The following is a 21577-nucleotide window of genomic DNA, read 5'->3' as shown; positions in this document are numbered from 1 at the left end:
CGCGCGCGCGCGCACATGCGCACACACATACACAATGTATGTATTAGCATATTTCTCTTAATCACCTTTATCTAGAGTTTATAGACAAGTTTATGCCAGGAAAATCTTTCAGTGTTCCTGCTCCTGGTTGTGAGACTGTTGCTGTGTAAACACACTTGCCCTATCTCATGGGAGTGTTGAACATGACATAGCAGACTGCCTTTCCACAGCCTGTTTTCATGAGGCAGCCTTAACATCCTCTGCTGCCCGGTAGTTGTCCCACAGAGGGGGCAGGGCACTAACTCAGACAACAGGAAAGACGAGACTCTTCCTGTTTCTTTGCTGAACTCATCAAGTTTCTGCTACAGCAGTTTATGCTCAGAAAGTTTCCTGATATAATCCTGATTATCTTAGATACGGCTATTTTGGGGTGGATGGCATTCTTGAGTCTCAAATTAAAAAGCAAAAAGGTGCCCTAATGTGATTTGTGCTCCTTGCCTTTTTAATTTAATGTTTACGGTGGCAGATTTCTTCCCCTCATTAGTTTATAATTTCATTTACAATTGGTCACAGGGTGCAAAAGTGCCAAACGGTGTGATTGTTCCCTGAAAGATACATGAAAAAAAAAAAAAAACCACACACACACACACAAACCAGAAATGAGTCATTTTTAGGAAGTTGTTATATATTCTGAATTGTGGATTTAGAACATCATTTTGGGCATTACAAAGGAGATCCTCTCATCAGCTGGAGAGACCAGGTCCGTTCTAACCTGAGGCTCTGCAGATAATAAACCATGAAACTGTTTATGTAAAGCATTGAGACATCCCCTCGGTTATGTTATAGGATTTCAGAAAGAGTCCCTAGCTTCAGAAACAGTATGAATGCTCATTAGTTCTGGAATTTAACAGGGCGGCCACTTTGGCTTTACACTTAGAAGCACAGAATGAAGAGCAGCAAGTCCTGAGCGTGAACTTTATAGTCACACCTAGGTGGAAGCGAACTGTAGCAAATGTGTTCTAGTGAGACCGAGAACTGGGGTAAGGTGCAGGCAAAGGAAGCTCTTCATTCAGCCTTTGGTGAATATGCAGTTGAGCATGTAGAAGGGGGCAGCTACTGTGCTAGGTACTGGGGGCTCATACATTCCCTCACTAGGATGTGAAATGTCCTATTTTAATGTGGAAAGAAATAAATGTGGGCCCGGTTTGTAAGTGAAAGTCCCTAAGTGCCCGATAGCAACATATGAAAAACATTAGGCTCAGAGGAACCTCACCGATTCTATGATCTCAACTGTGTGTGTGTGTGTGTGTGTGTGTGTGTGTGTGTGTGTGTGTGTGTGTGTGTGTTTATGGTTTTACATTGTGCTTTGAAAAGTGCTAGGCTGAGGTCTAGTGTGCAAGACAGTCTGGGTTTTTTACCTGACCCTCATGTGGAAGGGTTTCCTAAGTCGTCTAGAAAGTTTGCACTCACTCAAGGACAGAAAGTCACTGGGGGAGATCCGAGGGGCTCTGAGGACTGAATGGCTTAGGCTCTTGTAATACAGAGATTGTCTTGGGTGGTTTAGGTGGGCGCTATACACACCCATGATTCTTAGGCAGGAAACTGAAAGGGGGAAGGGCAGTGCGATGACGTGGACCTCAAGACAAGGAAGGCAGGTGTGAGTAGAAGCCGGCAGAGGCCAAGAACAGTCTCCACCACAGCCTGCAGAAGGAAGCTGCTAGCCAACTCTTAACCCCTCTATACTCAGGTCAGACTCCCAACTTCCAGAAGTGAATGGAAATAAATCGCTAGTGTTTTAAGTCACACAGTTTTGATGACTTTTGATGTTGCTGTTGTGACAATAAGCAAAATGATATCTTTAGACTGATTCTGAGATTCCCAAGTTAGAAACGATGGCTAGGGCTGTTGATTTTGGGAAGGCAGGAGAGATGGCTCAGAGGTAAAGACATTGCCACCAAAGCTGGTGATCTGAGTTCAGTATCTGGTCCGCTATGTGGAAAGACACAACTGACTCCCAAAAGCTCTTCTCTGACTTCCATGTTTGCACTATGGTACAAAATAAGTAAGTAAATGTGATAAAAATTAAAAAAAATAGAAAAACCTGTTCTTGGTTTGTTGCGGTTAGCTGTCAAGTAGCACGTATAACTTCATGGACTGGAGAGCGACTGACTGTCTCAGAGTGAGATGAAAACAGTATTAGAGTTTAGTTCTAGGTGCACAGACAAGTCCCTCAGGCTGATGCTACTTGCAAGAAGTGTACAGTCTGGCTTTATACAAAGTTAGCTATGGGGCTGTTGACTCTGCTGAAAGCAGGAGATTGGCATTTTACCTTGCAGAGAGTAATGGGCATGCGATGTTGAGCTGAGTGCTGTATCTGTGAAACTATCACATGCCCATTGACAGCACCAGCTTCATTCCAGGGCACAGGGAACAAACGAAAACCAGCAACTGTACTTCTAAACTATTCTATACTGATTCTGGTCAAAATGCATAGGGTGAACTAGTACTTCTTTGGTGATATGCAAGTGAAAAATAAATAAACAGGCAGATAGTGTGATTATTTAATATCTGTCTTCTAGTTCAGTTCAGCCAGTTTATGAAGACAGGCACTGTGCTACTTATTGTAGATGTGCCCAGTGATATAAATGTATAAACAAGCAACAAATAAGTGTTGTGCAGTAAATACTTTTATAGAAGTATCTTCCCAAACTCTTCGTTGCAGACTTCCAAATGTGTACTCTGTACCTACCCACATCAACATTAAAATAGAGTGTTCTGTCGCTCACCATAAAATAAGTCCTGTTGGCTGTGGAAACATAGTGTGCTGGAAGATACTGGTAGTTATCCAGGATGCCTGGTTCTTTGTAGTTACCAAGGATGTCTGGTTCTCTCATTTTTCACCAAAAACTTGTCACTTATGAATGAATACACAATAGAAAATACACGTTTTGTACTTTCATCAAGTAAGAATTCTTAATTGTAATAACATGAAGTAGAATCAGTTTAGCTCTTGTGGAGTGGCCGCTGTGTATAACCCACAGGGGATTTTCTAACAGAAGGATTAAGAATTTGTATGAAAAAGTATTTGTATCTACTTGTAATGGAAAACTATCAGTTGCCTTTGTTTTTTGGCCTGTGGCCCTTGAAGCACTATGACTTCTAAAGACTGTCAGCAGTTAAAAACACATTTTCTATAGCACATCTGTAGTTCAGGTGGTTTTGAAACATGTTTTACATGCATCGCTACTTCAAAGTTGTGAAAGGTACCTGCCTGTTACTTGGTTTCATTATTTAACACATTAATGAAGAAACATGCCAGTCTGTAACAGACTTTTTAAAAGATTTCGTAAATGCATTGTATTTATAGCTATAATATAATTTCTGTCTTATTTGACTACTCAAAATCCCATGTATTTGAATGTTGCTTGTTAGTGTGAGAAAAGTCCTGTAAGATTCAGCAGCCGCTGAAGTAAAGCATAAGAAATGAAAAAAGAAGGCAAAGGTGTCTGTCATTGACTGTGTAGTCACTCTAGATGCCTTTACTGTGATTGTTTATATTTTCCTATCCTGCCATTCGTTTTAAGGAGTGCATTTTTTTTTAGAATGAAAGAGAGAAGTTACTGTGATTGAAAATGCTGTAGATTGTGGCCTGTGTGTGTCTGGCTCTTGTACAGAATCAGAAACAGGAGACGGTGTGACCTGGAGGGCGTTAGCTAGCAGTAGTTTCATACGAGAGCTCTTAGAAGAAGGTGGGTGAGCAGGCCTCCCACTAGTCAGCTGTAGGTTGTGTACGGTGAGTTGCTTCACCAGGGTATCCTTCTTTCGGTGGGAAGTCATTCTGTGCTTTCCGTTTAAGGCTGAGCCTGCCCATAAGCATCCTCACATCCTCTGCTTCAACTGCTTTCTTGAAAACAACAATCTGGGCATCACTTTCCCATTTGCCTTTGTTTAAGAGAAGGAAGACTCGGGGCTAAGATAAAGCTTCTTCTGTACTGAGTTATGAATAAGCTATCAGAAAAGACAGATATTCTCAGTACTGTTGATCTCACAGGATATGTATCATTTACTGTAGATTTGTTTGACTAAACAGGACGCAGACGTGACAGCCAGATAGTAACACCATTCCAGATCGCCAGACACTCCACAGAATTACAGATGTAAAGCTAATGAAGTGGCAAGCAGGCTCTCTGAATTATTGTCAATGAGTGTGGTGCACAGCTGCAAATATGGTTGATTGTGCTGGAAACAATGCACATCCGAGTTGCTGTAGTGTCCTCAGCCAAAGTTCTTCACCCCCAAGGAAGTGCTGTTAAATCCATTGTATCTTTCGTGCATGTTTCTTTAGGATATTACAGAAAGGATTGTGAATCTTAAATTAGAACACAACTTAAACGTTTTTTTTTTAAAGCCTGGTTTGCATATACATTGAGCTTTGTGGCAATGTTTCTAACCAGAGCTCTATAGCATAGTTTTCTTAGCCAGCAACAGCTGCACAGTTCCTCTTACATAGTAATAACACTTCTATATTGCACTTGAGGTTTATTGTTGAGGAGGGCTCCTGGAACCTTTATTGAGTTACTTTCAGAGAGGCCCGACTTGGGGAGGAATGTACAATAAAACAGAATTAATTTAAATTTTAATATGCCTTCCTTGCACCATTAATTAAAATGATTTATGTTTTGTTGCCTCGTTGAAATACAGTGTGATAGATGCTGGGATGTATTGCTTCCATGGCGATAGTCTCCAACAGCATCACTTAGGAAATGGCATCAACTCCTTCCTGGTCTATGACAATAGCACCTTTCTTAACTCCTGGCGGGAAATACATTTCTACTGTTCTTCCTGTGTCCCACTTGATCTTTTTAAGTTGCATTTATTGTGTAGATTTCTGGCTTCTGGTTTATTTGTTCAAGGTAAGTTTCTTCAAAGACTTGTGAATTTGCTGAGAGAGGAAGGAAAGAAGCTGAGATAACGGAGTTATTTTCAGTGTCCAGCTGTGGGATCAGAGAAGGATTTTCCAAGAACAAATCTAAAGGAACTTAAGACTTACGAACCCCAGAAGAAAGGTGCTGTCCTTGCTCCGTGTTTTTGTCAAGGAGAAAGGAGAAAAATGAAAGGAAAGCTCACACATATTTATAAAAAAAAATTCCTGTAAATACACTGTTTCCCATTGTCTGTGGGCTTGTAGCACTTACATGGCTTTCTTTTAGTTACTGGCAAAAAGTACTTCTGAAATACTACATCCACAGTCATTATACTTTCTCTCTCTCTCTCTTTTTTTTTAATCCAAAGCAGTTCAATGTTGACAGTTCTTTCACTTTTTTTTTCTGAATATCAGAACATATGATTGCATCAAGCTGGCTGCACGCTCCACTGCTGACATTTTCTAGTGCAAAGAATGCCCACATCACTCGAACATTTGAAAAGTGTTAATGAGCAGATCAAAAGGACTGTTGCCTGAGGCAGCTAACTTTTTTTTTTTTTTTTTTAATTTTTAAGAAATCGGCTCTCCTCCAAACTGAAATCTTCATTCTAGCAGCTAAGTAGATGAGATGTAATATCCCCACCCACCCCGATGATGATAATAACAAACGGGAAAAAAAATTGGAGAAGACTCAAACTCTCCATATGGTTCATAAAGTGGTGGAAGTGTTTCCCAGAATTTTCAATACAGAGCTGAAGGATGCTAAGTGGAAAAAAAAATCCTGGCAACTAGGCAATATTATGCCTTTTAAAACCTGCAAATTCTCATGAAATATGGTGCATATGAATACATTCTTCGCTAGAGCAAATGTGCTCTTGCACTATTTAATATAAGAATGAGATTCACATGACTGTTATTTTTAATACATTTGGACAACACTAAGTTTTTCTTTCTTCCCCTCCACCCCAGCTAATTTTACTGGCATGCAGGGTTACTGCTTCCATATAGACTCCCGTCTTTTTTTGGCTTTAGAAGCAAGTGATGTCACTTTATTTTCTTTCCTTTTTGTTGCTTATGAGGCCATGTGGCAGTGTGTATAAGAATATTTTTAAATGTAATAAGAAAACTAGTTTATCTCCTCTCCTGAAAGTCATGGTGGATATGCAGTGCCTCTCTGAAATGGGGTTAACCTCATCTCTAGCATACATTTCATGTGACTCTAATTTTCTATCGCCTGTGAGGTCCATTCATCCACCCATCTCAACGACAACTGCCTGATCTCCCACAGGCTTTCCCTTGGTCATCCAACATTTACTTTGGAAGTATTCCATGGAGTGAGATTGTTTTAAGTGCTGGATTTGAATTTTAGTTTTGTCTTTTCTCTCTGTATGCACTTGGTGGGGTGGAGGGAGGGGAGGGGAGGATTGCTGGAATTAGAGCTTTCTTTTTGCTGTGCTTAAAGTGGATATCAGCATAGTAATCTTACAGTCATAAAAATGAAAGTGGACCACGTATCTTCTACACGGCTAAGAGGACTGTGTATCTGCTGCATGGCTACACGGCGGAGGACTGTCACCTCTAGTAAAAAGACCATGGCCCAACCGTGGTTCTGGGGTTCTGGGTCTTGTCCTGAAGGTCCCTGTCATTTGTTATGATGGAGCTTGTGTCTCTTTACTCAGTAGTCTGAGACTGGACTGAGGTAGAACATAAAGTAGAACATAAAGACTTTATTTTCTTTTTTTAGTTATTATTAATTTATTCTTGTTACATCTCAATGGTTATCCCATCCCTTGTGTCCTCCCATTCTTCCCTCCCTCCCCTTTTCCCCTTATTCCCCTCCCCTATGACTGTTCCTGAGCGGGATTACCTCCCCCTGTGTATGCTCATAGGGTATCAAGTCTCTTCTCTGTAACCTGCTGTCCTTCCTCTGAGTGCCACCAGGTTTCCCCCTCCAGGGGACATGGTCAAATGTGAGGCACCAGAGTACATGAGAAAGTCATATCCCGCTCTCCACTCAAGTGTGAAGACTGTTCTGACCATTGGCTATTTCATTATTAACTATGCACACTCCCAGACTTCAAAATATCTTTAAGCTTATAATGGGTAACACACATAGATATTTTCATATTAGTTGATGAAATAACCTCTGAAAGAGTTTTTTTCAGAAATGAGATGAATAGAAGGCACAGGCACATATGTCCATATGTCCTTGTGGAAATTCATAGAAAAAATGAAACCTATCAGAAATATTGTGATGGACTTATTTTTATTACTTCACTAGGCTTGTCACAATAGAGAGGCTCCAATATCAATCCTATCTATTTCTAAGATGTAGAAAATTGGGACGATTTTATGTAGCCCTAACTGCTGTTATATTCACAAGCTCTCTAGCTTCATTGGGTGACAGAGAAAAAGGATTATTTTCATTGAAGTTAGCAATATGTTTACTATCATGGCACTCTATCATTTTCGTATTTTATCAATATTTCATCAATATTTCATTTGCAAACGTGGAACTCGATCCTGCCCTTAAACACTAATGGTCCATATATTTGAATGGAGTAGGGGGTTAACATCCTGGGTGGAGTAAGACACATGTAGAGAGAATGTTGAGGCAGAGCTGTGTGGAGAATGATGACCTACTACACTGAGACTTCAGATTAACAATGACAACAGAACAGCCGGGTCGTATAGATGTACTTGAAAGAGGCTTGATTTCTCCATATTATAGATAATGCTAAGTAAAGGCTTTCCAGTAAAATGAAAACATACAAAAGTGCTTTTTGTCCTGTATGAGTTTGATAGAAGTGACTACATGAAGATTTTTAAATATAAATTTATTTATTTTATGTGTGTGGTGTGTGTGTCTGAGTATGTATACCACACACATACAAGAGTCCGCAGAGGTCAAAAGATGACATTGGTTCCCCTGGAACTGGAGTCATGGGTGGTTGTGAGCCACCATGTGAGTTCTGGCAAATGGAACTGCAGTTTCTGCAAGAGCCATAAATGCCCTTAACTCCTGAGCCAGTTCCTGCAGCCTCACAGAAAGATCTTAATTTGAAATTCAATTTCCTCCCTATTAGAGCTCACATAGAAGGTTAACATGAAATAAAAAGGAAGAGTTATTGATGGGATTGTGCAGTAATATTCAGGATAGTACACTAGTAGAGCATGCTGGAGGGTCTACTTATATTATTTTTTATTTGTCTGTGCAAGAAGTACATACAATGAGAGTAAGTTTAAAATCTTCACTATGAAATGAAATCAACCTCAGATATGTCCAGGCTTAGTTGAAGAGAAGCATGTGTTTTGATCTTTCTCTGGTGGGAGAACTCAAGAGAACACTTGGAAAACCCAGAGAGATGCAAATTCCAAAGCCTTTCAATGAAATTTAATAACTTCTTGGTTTGAACTGCATTCATTGGAACATTGAATCCATTTTGACTAGGTGGGGAAATGATTGATTAAGTTTCTATTAGAAGAATATTGGCACAGTTGCACATGTTAAAATGAAGACGTGCTAAAGATACTGAAATAAACTAGTTCTTTACTTTTTACCCCAAGGTTTGCATGTAGCAAATGGTGAAAAATGTACTGTAATGACAGCCTATCAATAGCATTGATATTATTATTAATATTTTCCATTTATGGTCTTTATTGTTTGAGATTTCATACACACATGTAATATGTTCTGATCAAATCTACCACCCCTGATCCCTCCCTTCAATTTCTCCTCTATCATTTTTACCACTTTTACTTCCAACCTCGTATGTTCTTTATTGAAAGCCATCAGTTAAAATGCTGTGAAGAGGCAAAGAATTATGACATTCCAACTGCTTTGTCTAAACACCATTGAGTATAACTGCTGAGCCATATTTTAAGATGTTATTTGGGGCGAAAGAAACTATAGTTAGGATATTGACTAATGAATATATACTGACAAAAATGGACAAAATTACCCAGCTAACTCATAGCCCTTGTATTAGAAATCAGTGATGTTTTTAGCTCCCAGATATAAGCTCAATCGAAATGCGGTAATTATTGTAGCTTCCAAACCCAGCAATTTCTCTCCATTAGGAAAAAAAAAGTGTGTGTGTGTGTGTGTACATGTGTGCACATGCTTCCCAGACTCCAGGATCCAGGCTGAGGAGTGGAAACTGTTAGACAGAGATACTTTGGCTTTATTTGGGGAAAAAACTTTCAAATGATGCTGTGTGAAGTAGTGAATTTCTCTCTTGCAACAGTCCAAACATAAATAGAACCAATACTGGGTGGGGAATTTTTAAGGATATTAACATTTTAGTTGCATGTACCTTGCATGAATTGAAAAGTGCGCTTGACATTTTTAAAGGTCATGGACTTTTTAAGTCACTGATTTTGGGTTGTGACAGTGAGAATTGAATGAAAATAATCCTTTCTTACTTTTTAAATATTTCTTCTTTCTGTAGTTCCTCCTCTCTCTCTATTTTCCTCCCTGCTCCTGTTTTCCTTCCTTCCCTCCCCTTTCCTCCAAGTTTTCTTTCCTATTCCCACTCCTTCTGCCTTTCTCTTCTCCTGACTTCTTTTTTTCTGCCTTAAATCGTTGAAAGCATATTTTGTACGGATGCCACTCTGCTAAATAGTAGGAACACAGAGGAAAAGCAAGGCACATGCGAAACTTGTATTACCACTTGCAAGGGGATTTTCTTTTAAGCTAGGTAAAATCAAGATCTCTGATATATGTTGGGGAAGGAGAAAGAAGCATTTGTGAGTATCATAGACATTTTAATCTGCTTTGAGAAGATAGAAATTCATGGAGGCAGAGGGTAGATAAATATTTCAGGGAATATGTTGGACCTGGAAAGAATTTGGAGGTGTTATTCTTTTTTTTTTTAATTTTTATTTTTTTTATTAATTTATTCTTGTTACATCTCAATGTTTATCCCATCCCTTGTATCCTCCCATTCTTCCCTCCCCCCCCATTTTCCCATTATTCCCCTCCCCTATGACTGTTCCTGAGGGGGATTTCCTCCCCCTGTATATGCTCATAGGGTATCAAGTCTCTTCTTGGTAACCTGCTGTCCTTCCTCTGAGTGCCACCAGGTCTTCCCCTCCAGGGGACATGGTCAAATGTGAGGCACCAGAGTATGTGAGAAAGTCATATCCCATTCTCCACTCAACTGTGGAGAATGTTCTGACCTTTGGCTAGATCTGGGTAGGGGTTTAAAGTTTACCGCCTGTATTGTCCTTGGCTGGTGCCTTAGTTTGAGCGGGACCCCTGGGCCCAAATCTGCCTATCATAATGTTCTACGTGTAGCTTTCTAGGACCCTCTGGATCCTTCTACTTTGCTATTCTCCCATGCTTCTCTCATTTAGAGTCCCAATAGGATGTCCTCCCCTCTGTCCTAGTTTCCTGGTAAGTGAAGGCTTTCGTGGGACATGCCCCTTGGGCTAGTATGCAGATATAAGTGAGCATTTGATTCTTTCTGCTTCTGGGTTAACTCACTCACTATGATCATTTCTAGCTCAATCCATTTATCCACAAATTTCAGGAATTCCTTGTTTTTAATAGCTGAGTAGTATTCCATAGTGTATATGTACCACAGTTTCTTTATCCATTCTTCTACTGTGGGACACTTAGGCTGTTTCCATGTTCTGGCTATTATGAATAAGGCCGCTATGAACATGGTTGAGCAAATTTTCTTGTTGTGTGCTGGAGCATCTTCTGGGTATATTCCAAGGAGTGGAATAGCTGGGTCTTGAGAAAGCCCTATTCCCATTTTTCTGAGATAGCACCAGATAGATTTCCAAATTGGTTGTACTAGTTTGCATTCCCACCAGCCATGAAGGAGTGTTCCTCGCTCACCACATCCTCACCAGCATGTGGTGTTACTTGAATTTTTGATCTTAGCCATTCTGATGGGTGTAAGATGGAATCTCAGAGTTGTTTTGATTTGCATTTCCCTGATAACTAAGGAGGTTGAGCATTTCTTTAAGTGTTTCTCAGCCATTTGATATTTCTCTGTTGAGATTTCTCTGTTTAGTTCCAAGCCCCATTTCTCTATTGGGTTATTCGGTTTGGTGGTGTTTAATTTCTTGAGATCTTTATATATTTTGGATATTAGACCTTTGTCAGATGTAGGGTTGGTGAAGATCTTTTCCCAGTCTGAAGGCTGTCACTTTGTTCTCTTGACAGTGTCTCCTGCCTTACAGAAGCTTCTCAGTCTCATGAGATCCCATTTATTAATGGTTGACATTAAGGCTTGGGCCGTTGGTGTTCTGTTCAGGAAGTTGTCTCCTGTGCCAATATGTTCCAGGCTCTTCCCCACTTTTTCCTCTAATTGACTTAGTGTCTCTGATTTTATGTTGAGGTCTTTAATCCACTTGGATTTGAGTTTTGTGCAAGGTGACAAATATGGGTCCAGTTACATTTTTTTACACATAGACCTCCAGTTAGACCAGCACCATTTGTTGAAGATGCTATCCTTTTTCCATTGAATGGATTTGGCTTCTGTGTCAAAAATCAGGTGACCATATGTGTGTGGATTCATATCTGGGTCTTCGATTCGATTCTACTGATCAACCAGCCTGTTGCTGTGCCAGTACCATGCTGTTTTAATTACTATTGCTTTATAGTACAGTTTGAGATCAGGTATGGAGATTCTTCCGAGAGGAAGAGATGGTAGGTTCTGTCTGCATTGGGAAAGAGAAGAACTACTAAGAGAGCACTGGGAGCAAAGGGTGACTTGGTGTAGATCTTACTGCTTGAAATGCTGACAGCTGTGTTTTCACTGGATGTGCAGCTTGCTAAAGATGCAGAGTACTGCCTTCTTTATAAAGGGGGTATATACGTCATAGCCCTGTCAGCTTCACTTGCCTGCATTTTGTCATAAATCTTAATTCCCATCTCTGGAGTTACCACAGTAGCCATTGTTATTGTACGTTCTTAACTTTTCTTACGTTATGGAGCTTTTGACATTTTATTTTGCTTTATTTCTGGCACAGGTTATCAAGGATCCTCCCCCACAGCCTTCTGCACCAGTGGAGGTGAGTGAGTATCTAATAAAGTTAAATAGAATTGTTTTATTTTCACACAAATATCACTCCAAAATGAGACCAATTCTACTTATATGATAGCAGAGTCTCTACTTTTTAACTTTGTGAAAGCCAACCGCTACTTTTTTTATCTTATGATTTCTTACATGGACTTGAGGGATGTAACCTTAATTGGTAGACATAGACTGACAAAGGGATCAAAAGTACATAGATATTTAATATAATTTATAATAATATATTAATAGTTCTGATGACACTTATCTAAAATTGTTAAAATATCCAAGCTGGCAGTTCAAAGATGCCATTACTTTCTTCAAAGTGATAATTGCTATTATATTATTCTGTTAGTTAATAGCATGCTAGCAATATAAAGTAAGGAATGTGCTGGTTTTGTACGTTTTCAGGGCTTCTTTAATGTTCATCTTCTCACTGTAAATTTCACACTTCCAAGTTACATATATACAGACACATGAAATAATTGTTGACGTGTTGCCCTAAGTTCACTAATCTTTTCAACTTTGAACTGATGAATGTATTTGCTTTAAATATATAAAACTCATAGTTTCAAAAGAAACTTTTGTTAGCTAAGGGGTGATATAGGGAGAATTTGATGAAGGGGGGAGTTTTCATACCGTATAGAACTTCACTTGAAATTGATATACCTGATTATAAATGCACCTATATATCCCACATATTTTTTTTACATTTTTCCATAACAATTGCGTTATTTAAAGCATCTAAATATGACCTATCTCTGACTAAATAAGTAAGTAAGAAAATAAATAAATACACTTTTAATAATTGTATCTCCATAGGAGGAGGAGGAAGAACCTTTGCCCAACAAGAAATGGCCAACTGTGGATGCTTCCTACTATGGTGGTCGAGGGGTTGGAGGAATTAAAAGGATGGAGGTTGGTCTCTTAAAGGAATAGAAAGTACTAAAGTTTGTATTTGTAGGATTACCGAGCCACAGACACTGTGCTTCTTATAGTCTCATTCCTCTTTAGTTAGCACTGGGTCTTTTCTGTGGAACCATCCTAGCCATGTCCAGAGCTGAAGAGCAACAGGCTTCACCAGTCAAAGGATTCATTGATAAGCCCTCTGAGTCCTAAGGATAAAATTAGTAATGGATTTCCTCATTGCCTTGGAAAAAATTACCCCATGGGACATCAACTCTAAAATGCCAGTCATTCACAGCTGCAACAATACTCTTCTTTGAAAAGAGCTCAACAGTTAGTCACTATTAGAGGGGAATTTTTTGTAATATTCAGCATGGGTATGACTTTATCACAAATATAGAAGAGTCAGGTTTAAAATTTTCTACACCTTTTGTCTACCAATTATTGTTTTGAACTAACTTTTGTTAGTCCAGTAGTCCAAAGATTGATCTTCTTTCTAGAGGAAAGAATAACATGACCCCATGAATGGATACGGGATAAAATTGAATATGATCTTACATATCAGTTAAGTACTTTAGATTAATCAAGTAACAAAGAAGGGACTTTATTTTGGGTCAAGGTTTTAACCTATGGTTTGTAAGCATTATTAGTTCTGGGCCCGTTTCTATGCAGAGCATCGTTGGTAGGGAGTTTTTGGTAGAGCAAGTTGCTTACCATGGACAGGTAGGAAGCAAAGCAAGATAAACAAAGTCTTGGTATCAGCCCCTACATGTGCCGCCTACAAAGGTCTAAGTCTTAAACCTCCTCCTGGGTCCCACCTCTTGCAGGTTCTGTCGCCTTCCAAAAGAGCCATGTTGATGGCCAAGACATTAATACACGGGCCCTTATGGGCATTCCATATCCAAACTGCAGTAAGTTCTCTATGAGGAAGAACACACATCCCCCAGGAGTCTGTAATTCAAATTTTAAGAGTCCTGAAGTTTCAGCATGTGAAACTGCATCACCCGCTCATCTTTTTTAGTTGAGGAAAATTTTTGAAAAGAATCAGCCAAATTGCAATGACTTGTTAATCTTGAAAATTTTGGCCAAATTAACTGAACTGTTCTATTGATGGGATGGTAAAGTAGATGAGAGCAAATTTTAAATTACTGGAATAGTCTATTGATGAAGTAGCAAAGTAGATGGTAACAAATTCAAAAATGACAGAGAAAACACAGATAGTTACAAAGAAGAAATTCAGTATATAAGGGTACATAATAAGCTGAGTTGAGAATTAAGCATCATTAAAATTTCTGTAATGTGAATTTAAAGTTGGAGTGAGAAATCACTCCTAGTGTGTCTATAAGCACACCCATTCAAACCTGCAAAGTACTCAAGCTGGAGAGAGTGAATGATTTATAGAAGGTTGAGGTCATCTGAATTGCAAATAAAACTTTGGAGCTGAGGTTATAGTAAGTCACAACTCATCTTTTTTTGTTTGTTTGTAGATTTTACAGATCTCACTCCTTTAAATTAAATGTTTATTTAAACTTCCTGTGGTGGAGTTTTCAGAGAGCTGAGCTTTAAATATCAGCTGTTAGCAAAACAAAACTACTCACTACAATTCCTAGCAAGTTTACATGGGTGTTTCTGCCAGTTTCCTGTGAAATTGACATTTTAAAATTCTGAAATTTATCCTTTATTATATATAGACTCTTAGTTATGCAAATATGCATCAGAGATTTATGAAACTCACTGTTCATAATGAAAACCAAGTGAATAGGAAGAATTTGGTCCTGAAGCTTGTACTTACACATTTACACACACACACACACACACACACACACACACACACACACACACACACACACACTAAAATAAGGCTAGGGTTATTAACTTTGCTAAGGCTTTCTTTAGCAATCTATTTTTTCTTCTTCTTTCTTCTCCTTTTAGGACATCTCAATGTGGTTAAGATTTGCATGCCCATGCATGTATGTACATGTGTGTGCTTAATTTCTTTGTAGAGTTAGAGAAACTTCCACAGGGTGTCTCCTAGTTTTAGACCTTGGGATTGCACGCAGCTTGTGTTTGGTGATGATTGACAATAACCTGGACGCTCGTTCATGAAGAGAAGACAGCAAACTTATTAAATCTCCTTAGGCCCCCATGACTGAGGGACACGCATAAGTCACCAGATGCCACATTGGTTCAGAACTCCAGTGTAACACGTTTTTGCTTTTGTAAACCTGAGAATAGTCACAGTGATATTTTAGTCTAATTATCATGACATCTATGGTTTCAAACATGAAGGGTAGGATAAGGAGCTATTTGTGTTAAAATCTAGTCATTCTGAATGGGTCTAAATTTTATTTACTTACTGCTTTACCCTGAGTTGTTTCTCTGAGCTGTGGTGTCTATGTGTTCCCTAAGCCATCTGTCTCTTTTGTTTTGTTTTGTCTTATTTCCTAAAATTGTGATGTTACAGCTGCAAGAAATGGGCACTGGCTTTAGAGTTTTAAAATCAACTAGTAATGTCAAAAGATTTTACTCCACATGTTAGCTTATCTGGGTGATGTCTATGATTTGAAGAAAAAAAAAAAAAAGAGAGAGAGCTCAACTATCTAGTACTAAAGATTTAATATGATTCAAACACATTTAGCAACCCCATAAACGATGAACATTCTAGCCATTGATCTCATTGAAAGATACAGACATCGTTTAATGACTCGTTGGGGTCCACTTGAAATTGAAAATTTTTCTAAAATTGTGGTAGAAAGGGGTTGGTAAAATATCTAAGAGGCTTTATCAAAAATCTGCGAATGGCTCTTCCTATGGAAAGTAGCCATCACCCCCTCCTACACCTCAAGCTAGTGGTTTTGAACTTTTCCCTTCGCTGAGATGGCCGACGTGTGTCGGTGGCAGCGTGTCTTGCCCTCGGCTTTGTTTTGCTTCGTGCAGGTCACTTGTCACTTGTTTATCTCTGTCCTTCTCGGGAGTGTCCTGGGATTCTCCCGCAGGAAAGTCCTCCAGAGACCACTACCTGCTCACATGCTGTTGGGCTCTGATTTGGCTCTTCATTTCTGTTTACTGAAAAGTCAAGCAAATAATACCCCAAATCCCCATGGCTTTGCTCAATTTCAAGAGTTACCAGAGAATGAAATTACCTAAAATTTGTGGGGTTCCCTGACGGCCTGTCTCCACCACCCCCAAACAGAATCTTTTTCAATTCGTGTCTCTTAATTAAGAATTTACTTATCTATAGAGGGTGTTGGGTGACTGTTGAGGCAGTAAACTGTCTCAGTCGTTTTTTTCATTTTGGAAGCTGCTAACCTGCACTCCGGGTTCTCTCAGGTATTTAAGTTTTATCCCTTCGCAAGTCTCTGATGAGTTTGAAGACAAGATAGTTTAGTCTTTCAATTAAGCTTAGTAAGTAGGAGTTAAGATATTTTTTTAGATCAAGATAGATGTTTTAAGTTATTAGAGATGAGATATAATAGATATTAATCTCCATTCAGAAATTTAGACCCAACAAGATAGGAAAGATGTTTACCTCAAATTTGCCAAATAGAAATGGCCAAATGACTATTACTGTAACATTTATATAATTCCTGATTGTCCCATGGTTCTTCCTGATGTGTGTAGTTTATTTTACTCAGGTGTAATAATATAAATGTATATGTTAAAAAGAAACATAATAAAAATTTGCAAAAAAAAAAAAAGAAGAATTTACTTATCAAATGACTATATTCAGATAAGCCAGAGAACTAAAGGCAGAAAGCTACCTTGGCAAGTAAAATGTTGCAACTGGAAATTCACACTTTCTAAATCATTCAAATATTCTGAAAATTAAAAAGATTAATTATTTTTATGTAAATTGTATAAATTTATACAATTAAAAATCATGTCAAACCTATTCACTCATTTCTTATTGCCTATGTTCTAATGCCTGCTCTGTCAGTACACACTTACGGTGGTTTTGAACATCTTTCTTTCTTTCTTTCTTTCTTTCTTTCTTTCTTTCTTTCTTTCTTTCTTTTCCCTTGGCTTTTCAAGACAGGGTTTCTTCATGTATCTTTCCTTGGCTGTCCAGGACTCACTTTGTAGACCAGGCTGGCCTTGAACTCACAGCAATTCACCTGCCTCTGCCTCCCTGAGTGTTGGGATTACAGGTGTGTGCCACTGAGCTTGGCTTGCGCACATTTCTTAACCCACGCCACAGGTCCCTCATCTGGAAGGGAAATGTATGACATCTATTTCTTTGCATTTTTGTATGGATTGGATAAACATGAACTCACTGAATAGATGCTGCCATTCCCACCTTGCATGCCTTATGGTAGAATTGAACTACATAGTCTTGCATTTTCTATGTAAACCGCAAATCATCTCCTTATTTGAAATGATGGAGAAAACATTGCACCAGATTTAACTGATAGCATATTTTTACAAAGAGTTATTTTGCCTTAGGATTATGAGATTAATATAATAAATAATGATGAGGAAACAGAGGCAGAAAGATTTCTGGACTGTCTTGTTTAGCCAGCCTAGTCTAATGGGCTAGCTCTAGGTCCCAGTGAGAGACCTTGTCTTACAAAAAAATGGAAGTCACCTGAGGTCAACACCCGAGGTTGACATATGAACTTGAGCACACTTGAACATGTATACACACATATGCATACATACACACACACACACACACACACACACACATATATATATATATATATGAAAATAATAATAAGTGTCAAGGAACCCATTAACAGAAGAAAAGTAAAGAAACTGCAGTTTGTATACCAATGCATCTTCTTACACTGGGCTGGTGACTCAAACGACTGTGGGCCACATAAGAGCTTGCTCCTCTCGGACACTCTGTCTGACAGTAGTGTCTCCTTCATTTTAAAGGTCCGCTGGGGAGATAAAGGATCTACTGAGGAAGGGGCAAGACTGGAGAAGGCAAAAAATGCTGTGGTGATGATCCCTGAAGAAGAAATATCCATCCCTCCAAGACCACCTCGACCCAAACCCACACACCAGGCACCTCAGACAAAGTGGTACACGCCAATTAAGGTATGTCCCCACATTTTTGCATGATACAGCTTGAACGTAAGGAAGATGTAGCTTTTACAGTCTCTCCTGTGCCCCGAGAAAGACTAAGGCCAATCAAATATCAGGCATACATCGCTATGCCCTAGCGACTGTTTAAAATTGCTAGAACAAAACCTCTTTCTTTGCATAAGAGCTTTCGAATTATATATATATATATATATATATATATATATATATATATATATATATATTTATTTATTTACTTGCTTAATTGATTAGTGACAGGAAGTTACCCAAGTTCACAAGTCTAATATCTCCTCAGGGCCGTCTGGACGCACTCTGGGCTCTGATTCTGAAGCAATATGACCGAGTGTCCTTGATGAGACCCCAGGAAGGAGATGAGGTTTGTGACCTTTTGAGAAAGGTGGCGGGGAGGGGTTAATGAAAGTCGGGAAGTATTGATGAAAATAATTTAAGTAAAACTTCCTGCTGGCACGCAGGGTAGAATTAATTCTGACCGGTGCACGGTCTTGTTAGAGAGGGCGCTTGTTAAATTTTGTGGTTTTTATAACAGCATTTTCAAGCCAATTTCATACCACTGCATTTCCAGATAATTAATTAAAGTCACGGGCACGTTCATTGCTTCAGTACTTGACTTTGAAGCCGTGTGTTCTGAGTTATTTTCTTTGGAAGAAGCAGACTGGGGATTAGCATCTGACTTTTTTCTTCTAGCATGAGAGCTGGGGAAAACACCTCAGAACTGTTCTCTTTAGGTATAAACATGTTACCTGCCTTCAATAGTTGTCACAGCCTAGTTCCTGAAATATGTCAAGGTATCCTTAAGGCTTGAGGTACCATAGCCTTCTGTGATGGTGGTACTTAGATGTACATCCTTACAGGAGTACTATCTGTGTATCTTTCCCTCACCAAGCGAGTCTATTTAAAGCCCTCCTTTTAGAAATCTGCTTAGAATTATCCTGTTCTTAATACTTTTTTTCTAGTAATTTACATCATTTCCAAGGGCTGCAGTTTTGTTCAAAGCCTCCTCATATGCAACAGTGGCCGGTTTATTTAAGAGACCCAGTAGCTTTTCACAATACTAAGCAGCTCTCACTGTGTGAGCGTAGCCCTTCCTCTCCTACAGAGGACTGAATGCCAGGCACATCTCTGGAGGGCTTTGGTTTCATTTAAGTCTGATATGCTGCTCTTTAAAACTATGGGATAATCAGTCAAATTAGTATTTACGCTGTGAAGCCAAGATGAGGTATATTTAGTATTAGGTGGTTTTAACTTCGTGTTTACAAGTTTAAAATAATTTTAATCAATCAGTGATTACTTCTTTCAACTTAGGGACAGCCAGTTAGAATATATAAAGCCTGAGAAATACTGCCCAACCTTCTAAGATGGTGCCAGAGCCCTTTGCTAGGATCACGAAAGAGAGAGAGAGAGAGAGAGAGAGAGAGAGAGAGGGAGAGAGAGAGAAGTCCATGTCATATGTAGCAGCCTCTCCTATCACCAGGCCATTGGCAGATAATTCCTAGTAGCTTCTTTTATATGGAAAGCCGTTCCTTGGCCTAAGTTCAGAGTGGTCTTGTTGCCTAGCTCTTCTTCCTCTGTAGCATGCTGGAGGCTCACTTCATTTTGTTTACAACTATTTCCATGCCCCATGACGGTGTGCTCTTCACCAGGTTAGAAGCCAGTTTGTATGCCTAATAATTTTCATCTTATTGATGCTGGGGACTGAGTGAATAGTGTGATATTGCCAGGGTGGTGGTGGGGGGTGACATCTCTTCTTTTCCTAAAATTCTGTAATTCTTTTAACTATTATGGAAAGTTTGGATATTTGCAAAATTTACTCCGCCAATACTCGATTAAACCAAGTTAAACATTAACCTGACTAAATATGCACGTGCGTACTTCATACATATATGAACTGTGTGTGTATATGAGATCTTCACTTTCATTTCTAAAATTTTACTTTCCAGTAAACGATTCCATTAAATGATACTAACTCTATAAATGGTGTGTTTTCACATAGGTGAGCACAGTAAGTTCCTTTTTAAAAACAGTTTGGCTATGATATCGATGAACTCATTGGAACAAGTGTTATCTGATAGTAAGGTCAAAAAATTGGAAATGTATCAACACGTAAGTTGGTGTTATTAGTAAGTTTATTTCCCCGTGTCTCCTGTGGTCATCAACCTTTTTTTTTTTGTATGCACACATATACATAAACACAATATTTACATTGGCTTGTACTTTTTATGAAGTGTTTAGTACAGAAATGTAAGTGCGAGATTATAAGACAGTTTGCTCATTTTAGGCGTTAGGAAGGCTCGGAAACCCCAGGATTTAGATGAGGGTGTTCATTGACATCGTCAGGGCATAAATAATACCTTTTCATCTGGTTACCAAAGAGTCGCATCCTCCGAGGGTGGAGGGGGAGGCTGACTCTAAGCTTCATGACAGATAATAACGTACAGCTGTTCTCAGGGCCTGACTAATGGCTCGAAGGAACACAACCCCTGCCTTCCCAGCAGCTTGTTTTGTGCTTTTGGAAAACGGCCTTGTCATTTATGTAGGAACAGTTTACTGCAAAGTCTGCCTCCGGAGAGAGCTCAGTCTAATAAACAAACCGGGCACCACAGAACCGCAGTGAGTCCCGCAGGTGGGGCAGTGAGTCCTTCACGGTGCATTTGGAGCCAAAGCTGTGCTGGGGCGCAGAGGCCGCGGGGCTCCCAGGCGGAGCTCTGCGCGGCCCCCGAAGTCCTTGATGCGCAGGCTGAAGTTGGCGCGCGCAATATCAAAGCGGCCGCCGGGGTGAACGGGCTCCCCGCGCAGGGCTGCGGGCGGCCGAGCGCGGACTTTGATGCGGGCGGCAGGTCCTGGGAGTCGCGGATTCCGCGGCCAGGTGCGCGCTAGCAGGTTGTCCCGACATCTGCCGGCGACCGCCGCGGCCCGATTGTCAGCGGAGGTAGTTGAGAGCGGCAGGACCGTTTTGGTCTCGCTCGCGCTGCCTGGAGGCCTGAAACTCCAAAGGTAGGAGCCGGGTGGACACAGCTGCGCTCCCAAACTTGCCTGAGGCACAAATAGGAGATCTAATGCAGTTTGACTCCACGGCGGTGGGGAGACAGGATAGAGAGCCACTTCAGAGACAACTTACCGCTGCAACATCTGCCGCCAAGTTTCCAGGGAGTGACAGGGGACAGCAGGTACAGATCGAAGTCTCTGCACAAACAACCTCCATTACGCCCTGGACTCTTTTGAAGGGTCTCCATCAAACAGGCCTGAGTCCGCAGCAGGAGTTTGTTTGGTTTTTCAAAGCAATGTGTGTGTGTGTGTGTGTGTGTGTGTGTGTTTTGTATGTGTTTTTTTTCTCCTCAATAACAAAGTAATTTATAAATGATGCATTACCATGCGTCCTCCTTTTTTTTTTCCTACGAAAAGAGAGAAGCAGAAAGGCAAACAAAAAAGAAAGCAGAGCACTAGTTTGGAGTTGTTCCACAAACCAATTAAATCTCCGAAGACCTTCTTGACTGTGTTCGAGGTTATGTTAACCTTCAAAAGGCTCCTCATCCACCAGTGAGCAGACAGCAACTTACATATGCAATGGAAAAACCTCAGAACATGCCTGAAATACATGGGATTAAAGCTGTTCAGTGTCCTACAGAGTCGCCTAGCCCTGTGGATATGAATTTTAGTATTGTTTTTCAAA

At 39.8% G+C, this 21577-nt stretch overlaps 1 protein-coding gene across 2 annotated transcripts in view; it reads left to right on the top strand.

The window, feature by feature from the left end:
* Window positions 1-21577, top strand: part of Antxr2 (ANTXR cell adhesion molecule 2) — a 127999-nt gene that overhangs the window by 64412 nt on the left and 42010 nt on the right. For both annotated transcript variants that reach the window (XM_051170732.1, XM_051170731.1), the window contains 4 exons: window positions 11891-11932; window positions 12757-12852; window positions 17719-17883; window positions 18185-18265. In XM_051170732.1, the coding sequence (XP_051026689.1) occupies window positions 11891-11932; window positions 12757-12852; window positions 17719-17883; window positions 18185-18265 (384 nt within the window). The remainder of the gene's footprint in view (window positions 1-11890; window positions 11933-12756; window positions 12853-17718; window positions 17884-18184; window positions 18266-21577) is intronic.

Source organism: Acomys russatus, chromosome 28 (assembly GCF_903995435.1).
Source record: "Acomys russatus chromosome 28, mAcoRus1.1, whole genome shotgun sequence".
In the NCBI taxonomy this organism is placed as follows: domain Eukaryota; kingdom Metazoa; phylum Chordata; class Mammalia; order Rodentia; family Muridae; genus Acomys; species Acomys russatus.
The sequence above is the reverse complement of the archived record's forward strand: the minus strand, read 5'-3'. Positions and strand labels throughout refer to the sequence as shown.